Consider the following 8,103-nt stretch of genomic DNA (forward strand, 5'->3'; position numbering starts at 1 on the left):
GAAATTTCTGTTGACTAAAGGACTGATGAAACTTTGTGCTATGGCCAGCAAAGAGCACCAGGTTGGGGTGTCACTTTGAACGAGCTGGGTGTGGGATATGGGGGTAATGCGCAAGTTTATTTATCTTTGGTTAAAAAGTCCCCGAAAATGCAGACAGTCTATGCAAATTCTAACTGATTTCAGCATTCATGGTTTCTGTCAGGCAATATCTTCCTTAAAGTTTTGCAAGGAAACCAAGGTCTCTCATTGAAATTAGCACGTAGAAAGCAACTGAATTGAGACAAGTTTTGCTTTACACAAGCCCAGTTCTACTGAATAATATACCAAGCCAAATGTATAGATACTTTATACTGTTATCTGTATCTACAAGAATTCATCTAAGTCCTGATTTGTATATTGATAACTGACTGTGATTATGCAGAGGATGTTTTGAAGCAGTTTGTGAAAGATTTTGCTTTGATTTATGGTCTTGACTTTGTTGGTTATAATATACATTCTTTAATACACCTAGCTCAAGATGTACGGAAGTTTGGCCCTTTAGACAGCATTTCCTGCTTCCCATTAGAAACCTTCCTTGGTGGAATTTATTTGGATTCTGGAAGCAGATTGGGAAAGGGAAGCGGAAAAGGAGGTAATTGTGTTGAAAACACCTTAAAAGCAAAAATTAGAAACCTTCCTTGGTGGAATTTATTTGGATTCTGGAAGCAGATTGGGAAAGGGAAGCGGAAAAGGAGGTAATTGTGTTGAAAACACCTTAAAAGCAAAAATTTATTGAGATTATAAGAAAAAAAAAACCTGACAGTTTCTTTAGCAGACACTTGCCTTGCTGCTCATCAGGTTCAGATATGATTTCAAAATAGCGCTTTATAATTTGTTGACTTTTAAAAATCTGTTTTAGACTTTTTTTTGATGCCATTATATACATTAATGTTTTTAGTTTGTAGGACTAACCAGTACCCTAAATTATGTGTTTGGATTATTATTTATTTGTGTGTGTATGTTTGTTGTATTTTGTTTGTTTGTTTGTTTTAAGGCCAGTGATCCCGTCGAGCTCTGATGAGGATTGGGACAACACTGCGGAACAGCCAGAGACCTCACCACCATCAGCAATGGAGAATAGACATTCAAGTGAAACTCACTTCCTGAACATCACTCATCCATTTGTTCAGCCGCTACAACCCTCAACTCCTTCACCTGTGGTTTCACAACCAGTTCCAAGACAACTTCTACAAGCCACCAATACGAGCATGTTTGTACGTGTTCTAACCCTCCTGGAAGACATTAAGGACACTCAGAGGGTCCACAGTCGAATGCTACAGTCTCTCCTTACACAACGTGATGGACCAGTTGCTGCAGTATTACCCGAGGGTGCTGTATTTCCCATCCGGACAGTAGCAGATGTGGCAGCACTGGAGCAAAAACTGGCAGACCCTGTCTTCCTAAAAGAAGTGGTAAATAATAATGATGTAATAACAATATTCAATGATTAATGCCTCAATCAGTCTGTGTTTCATGCTAGCAGTTATGATCAAGGAAAGTTGCTGTTTGTTCGAACATGGTCAGTGCAATGAAGGAGTGGAAGGAGAGCTGAACAAAAGTTGCTATTTTTGTTAATAAAATAACTTCTCCAAACATTACCTAGTTATAAGTTGTGCCATGCCAAACCCAAAACTTAAGAAATTACTTTTGGTGAATCATTTAGCTCTTTGCATTCACATCAGACAGTGTTTGACTTTGACACCTAACTCTTTCTCAGTCAATTAGCATCAATATTATAGAGCCTAATTACTGTGTAGCTGTGCTTGCTTTCTTTTAGGTGTGACTGATGGTACTACTGTCAGTAAAATTATTGTCCTTGCGTGTCCTAAGGTTGCTGTTGTGGCAGAGATCAGAGGGAGCACTGTTGATGAAGCCACAAGAAGAATGATGGCCTTCATTATGGACAATGCTCTTTCCAGGCAATATAACTTCGTTGGGTGCCATGCAAAGCGGGAATTTCGAGGGCTTAAAGTTTTTGAAGTGCTATATGGTAAGTTCATTAGTTGTAAGATATTTTGTTGATGTTTGAATAACGGATGCTCACTACAGCTGCAGTCATTCAGAAACAACTTTTCTCTCCACCATTGTGAGCGGCTAGCTTCGCAATAACAGAAGTTTGACTTGATTGACGCAGGAATGTTCCCAGTTAGCCTAGCGGTCAGCAAGGAGGCTTCAGCGGTGCATTATGGGATCTGTAGTTTGTATATTATTAGCGCCTCATATCGCCGGGCCATGCATAACAATAATAGTACATCTATATAAAATGATCTTGCGGGCCGGATATAAATGTATGCCGGGCCGGATGTGGCCCGCAGGCCTTGACTTTGACACGTGGTTTAGATAGACTGTACAAATTGTGGAGATGAAACCATCAGCTCATGTTGTTCTGGAGGTTGGTGGCTGCTGGCAGGAATGACCACGTTTCTTTCTGGCTTGTAGCATACTTGAAGAAGTCTCTCACTAAACAGTTTTTTGGTTGCTCACAGAATGTGAATAAGCTCCAGGAACTCCAGAGCCAGCCTCTATTTTTTCCAGTGTAATTAGTAACACACTGATTTATCTGATGGCCCTATTTTTGATTTACATGAAAATAGGGCTGCCACAAACGATTATTTTGATAGTCGACTAGTCACCGATTATTTTTGCGATTATTCGACTAATCAGATCATCATCCATTGGACGTAAAACAACAGCTTATTGCACCAGCAGCATCTGCTCTTATATAACTATCATTAGCTTACAGCTTTAAGTGTTTAAGGTCTGTGCTAACTAAAAATAAAGACAAGATGATAGTTTATTAAATTTTAATGAAATTTGCAGATTGTTTCGGTGAAGTTTAATAAACTCCTTGCTATCTAAAATATAACAGGACACCGGAGTATATTCTGGAGCATCTCACACTTCTGATAATCAGTTGTCTGCTTGACGTTTATTCAGCTGTGTAAAAACTATAACTTTAATCTCAGACAAACTGATTTACTCAGGAACAAATAAAATACTAAAAAAAAAAGCCAAACAATAACATTTTAAGTTATCTAAGTGACTCATATATATTTAACCTGAGTAGCGAAAGACAGCGGTGGGTTTGAAAACGATTTGCGGGGAGTCCGGTGTTCTCACGGCGCTAGTGAGCCTAGCCCCCGGCTCGCTAACGAGCTAGTGGGTAACAGATGTCTCCGAAAACGTCGGAGCGCTTTTGAAAATATGTGGTGTCCTGATAAACTGAGCAGATATTTGAGGTTTACACAGCTACATTCTCGCCTGAGAATATGTTAAACGTTTATTTTGTGACCCAGAAAGAATAATAAGAGTAACATTAAAACTAACTAGCTGCCGCCATTGTTGGAAACTGCGCTGGGCCGCGCTATGAATTCTGGGACACAGCTGCTTCTTCTTCTTCTTCGGGGTTTAACGGTAGCTGGCATCCTTGTACATGCAATGCTGCCATCTTCTGTTTCAGTCCGTTATTACACTCTTAAATCCTGCCACTTATTCCTGCGTCTTTTGTGATCTTACAAAGCTTCAAACGACGCGTCGACTATTAAATCAGTCGTCGACGATTTTGATAGTCGACGTAATCGTGACTAGTCGACAAATCGTGGCAGCCCTACATGAAAATTATTGGCGCCCGCCTGGCACACACCTCAAGAAGTGGAATCTGTTTTCTCCTTGGTAGATGTAGCCCTTGTTACATTTTACTATTTTGTTTTGTGTTCATTATGAGGTGCTGTACCATGCAAAAAACTGGTTAACCACTTGCCTGTTCTAAGCTCTGTGCCAATCACTGAGACAGCCCACAACACCAGTTATCATTGTAACTATGTAGACATCTTTTAAACATTTGTCTTAAATGTTTTAAGGTAAAATGTTTCACATTAATTTAATTTTTGAGTGCCTACTTGGTAAATCATTTTGTAAATAGCTTTTCTGTTTCCATGAATACTCATGGTCTTCAAAGAGTTCAATGTAGGAGGTCAAACAACTTGAACAGCACAACCTCCAAAACAACTTCAGTACTATCGCAAATCTGATTTTGTTTGTGAAAATGCACTAATTTTTTATTTTTTTTTATTTCTTTCAGGACCAATGGATTGGTGAATGAGTGAGAAGCTGTGGTTTGCTGCATTTGTTTTTCCTTTAAACTGTATAACATTTATTTGTTATTGTTTTGTGTATACTGTGGACATTTTTGTCAACTTGTTCTCCAAACAAAAAATGTATTATATAAAAAAGCATACTGTTTTAAAATTTCATAGTAATCAGTATTAATAAAAAAGATAAACTGGCTTTGTTGTACAGGTGATTTAAATTATAGCTTACTTACATTATCCAAAATTCCATCTGGGCAAACACACTTGGGGCCACCATGGAAACTGACGACAAAAATAGCTGGGTCTCAGGTTGGTAACCCAAGTGGGCCCCAAGTATCAGACCTGCTTCTATCCATCTGGGCCCCATACTCATTTATTGTCTGGGGCTGATTTGGGACCCATCATTAACCCATCTGGGAAAACACATTTGGGGCCATCATGGAAACTGAGGACAAAAGTAGCTGGGTGCCAGGTGGGTAACCCAAGTGGGCCCCAACCATCAGACCCGCTTCTACCCATCTGGGCCCCATACTCATTTGTTGGCTGGGCCTGATTTGGGGCCCATCCGGGTCCCATCAATAATCCATCTGGGCAAACACATTTGGGGCCACCATGGAAACTGAGGACAAAATTAGCTGGGTCCTAGGTGGGTAACCCAAGTGGGCCCCAAATATCAGATCTGCTTCTACCCATCTGGGCCCCACATATTTTTTTTTGACTGGGCCTGATTTGGGGCTTATCTGGGACCCAGCATAAACCCATCTAGGAAAACACATTTGGGGCCACCATGGAAACTGAGGACAAAATTAGCTGGACCCCAGTTGGGTTTCCCAAGTGGGCCCCAAATATTAGCCCTGCTGCTCCCTATTTGGGCCCCACATATGTGTGTTGACTGGGTTGCTATCTTAAATATAACAGGACACTGGCGTAAATTCTCAACCGTCTCACATTTCTGTTTAATCAGTTTTCTGTTTGACGTTTATTCAGCGGTGAAAAAACCAAGGAGGAATCCACCCGGGGGATTAATAAAGTTTTATTTAATTTAATTTAATCTAATAACTTTAATCTCAGCCAAACCGGTTTACTCACGAACAAATAAAACACTGAAAAAAGACAAACAATAACATTTTTAGGTTGTCTAAGTGACTTATATATTCGTTCAACACACACGTCCTTCAAATTCGGGGAAAAGGAGGACGCATTTGTCGGCTGCATTCGGAGGAGTCTACAAATTTGGACAGCCTTCGGCGCGTCGCTGTGACGTAATCGGTCTACAAATGCGGCCTCAGGAGGATGCAGCCCATGAATTTGGACACGACAAGCGTTAATTGGAACACAGCCTATGAATTTGGACAGCCTTTGGCTGCAGACAGAGGAGAGCTTTGACCAAGTACCAAAGCAAATCATTCGTACTGTACAAATAATGTAAATATGACGGTGTATCACAAAAGATTTATATCAAACGGATCACTTGGCCCATATTACGTTACTTGCTCTTCGAGTGAATCAACAAATGGCAAAATGAAAAGCCGAACAACAACAATGCTGTCTTTTTTAGAGAGTCTTAGCTTACATGTGTTTTTATTTCATATTTCCAGTTGTTACCCTCCGCGGCTGAATAAAGCACTTTAAATTGGTTTCAGTTATGTACTGATGAACACAACAATAAGGGGCTTCTTTCAAAGAAAAATCTCAGGTAGATGTTATTTTATATATTGTGGAGGTAAGCATCAACGACACAGAGCTCTCAGTTCTCACTCCTTCTTTATTCCTCTCCAACATCAACTGCACATATCGCGCCACAAAACACAGGAACACACTTCGTTAATACTGGGTGTGAGTGGAGCCCTCTAGTGGTCCACCATACATGCCCCCACCGAACACCCAGCAGAACTAGTCCAGGACCCGGGGCTTAAGCAAACGGCCGGAACGGCTGAACCGGGGGGGTGGGGAACTGACAGAGGGCAACCCATCATATGGTGGACGCAGAGGAGTCCTATGGGCATCGTGCCTGGTATCGAAACACGGGGGGGGCTCTCAGGTAAGAATTCCCTTGGGACCCGGAGGGGTTGGCCGAGGACCAGTTCAGCTGGGGAAACCCTGAGGTCTTCTTTAACCGCAATTCCACCAAAACCCACAGAAGACGGTCAACCCAGTCGCCATCTGTTAAGGAAGCCCGGAGTGACCTTAAGTGACCGGTGAAACCGCTCGCGCATCCCGTTAGCTTGCGGGTGGTATGCTGGACCTTGACCCCCAGGCCGTCAGCCATAGCAGACCAAAGCTCAGAAACAAACTGGGGCCCCCTGTCCGAGGTAACACTGGGTGTGAGTGGAGCCCTCTAGTGGTCCACCACAATATTATGCTTTGTATGTTGTTCAGTATTTTTCTATGCAAAACAAGAGGAATTTCAATAAACAGCAGTATATTCACAGTTGAAACCAGATATTTACATACACTTTAGGGAAAAAACATAAAAACTTTTTTTCTGTTAAACATCAATTTAGAGTAAACCTGTTTGTTTTAGATAAATAAATATTGAAAGATCTTTTAAATTAGTTAAATGTCAGAATAAAGAGAGAGAGAGCTGTCTCTTTTTTATCACTTTCATCAAATTTAGGAGTACATATACACTAAGTTTATTGTTAATTAATAAGATAACTCCAGACGATTCCATTCTGAGCTTCTGATAGGTTAGTAGAGTCCATGGGAGTAAATTGGTGACACACCTGTGGATGCATATAAGGCACACCCAAAACACAGAGCCTGTTTCTTTGTCATGGGAAAATCAAGAGATATCAACCAAAACACCAGGAAAAGAATTGTGGACCTCCATAAGTGTGGCTCAATTTTGAATACAATTTGGGTGCCATTTGCAATTAAGAAATACATACAATTTCTCTCTTTACTTTTAAATTTAACAAATATGTTTTTTTATATTTATCAATCTAAAAAAATAAACATTTAGTCCGATTTGATGTTTTACAATTAAAAAAGTGTTTGTGTTTTTATCTGAAGAGTATGTAAATATTAGGGGTGCAACAATACACAAAATTCACGGTTCGGTTCGGTTCGATAATTTGGTCACATGGTTCGATATTTTTTCAATACAAAAAAAAATGTTCATGTCTTTTTAATTTATCATTTATTAAAATTATAAATATATATTTTAACTCAAAAGTACAGTTTTTAAATTTAATGTTGCTGAAACAACAAAATAAAAATCTTTCTGATCTTTGGAAAATCACTCATCTTTGGAAAAGAGAGTTTATTTCAGAGAAATAGCTCTTTCCAAAATAAAAGCTATACTATACGCTTCTTCTGGGCTATATTCTCAGCAGCATATTAAACATATCAGGTCCCCATAAGCAGACTAATGTGCTAACGGCTGTCTAAATGACTCGGGTAAAGTTTGTAGCATGCTTGCTTGTTGTTTTTGTCTGCTTCCACTTGTCTTTGCGCTAGGATGATGTCGGCGTAAATGTGCTGTCATATTCGTTGTGTTCCCACTAGTGCTGTCAGCGTTAATCTCATTAAAATGACAAATCTCCGTTAACAAGTTACCGAGGATCGCCCCGTGCATGGGGCTGGACGGCGTCAATGCGTTAACAAGCTAACTGCGCTAACGCACTAGTTCCCACAAATTGACCGTTGCGTGGCACATCCGACATACTGTTTTACTTTTTTTTTTTTTTGTGTCCATGACGCACTTACTATCGGGGTCATGCTTCACATGAAAACCAAGATAGTTCCAAATGCCTGACCTGAATGAGGGTGGGGGAGATTCAGTTTCGGGTAGCGTTGAGGGAGTTGCCATGTTGCAATGAGCTTAGCTTCTGTCTTGCTAGCTTGCGCTGCACTCAGTGGATCTACACTCGACAGTGCAGCCTAGGCGGAGTAGTCGAACGCAGATCCACTGAGCGATCAACACAGACAGCATCGTCAGAAGAAAAGTTGACAAAACAAATAAAAAATG

At 40.4% G+C, this 8,103-nt stretch overlaps 1 protein-coding gene across 1 annotated transcript; it reads left to right on the forward strand.

Annotated features, from left to right (window-relative positions):
* The first annotated feature begins 669 nt into the window (after nt 1-669).
* LOC145420350 (uncharacterized) lies at nt 670-5,107 on the forward strand. Its single transcript, XM_080289505.1, has 4 exons — nt 670-734; nt 1,034-1,451; nt 1,870-2,029; nt 4,121-5,107. The coding sequence occupies exons 2-4, from the start codon at nt 1,110-1,112 to the stop codon at nt 4,135-4,137; spliced, it is 519 nt and encodes a 172-aa protein (XP_080145631.1). The 5' UTR covers nt 670-734; nt 1,034-1,109; the 3' UTR covers nt 4,138-5,107.
* The last annotated feature ends 2,996 nt before the right edge of the window (nt 5,108-8,103 follow it).

The sequence above is a fragment of the Astatotilapia calliptera genome, chromosome 15, assembly GCF_964374335.1.
Source record: "Astatotilapia calliptera chromosome 15, fAstCal68.1, whole genome shotgun sequence".
Taxonomy (NCBI): Eukaryota; Metazoa; Chordata; class Actinopteri; order Cichliformes; family Cichlidae; genus Astatotilapia; species Astatotilapia calliptera.

Coding starts and splice junctions, on each gene's coding strand:
- LOC145420350 (XM_080289505.1), top strand. CDS start 1,110: ATGGAGAATAGACATTCAAGTGAAACTCACTTCCTGAACATCACTCAT. Junction 1,452..1,869: donor CTGTCTTCCTAAAAGAAGTG/GTAAATAATAAT, acceptor GCGTGTCCTAAG/GTTGCTGTTGTGGCAGAGAT.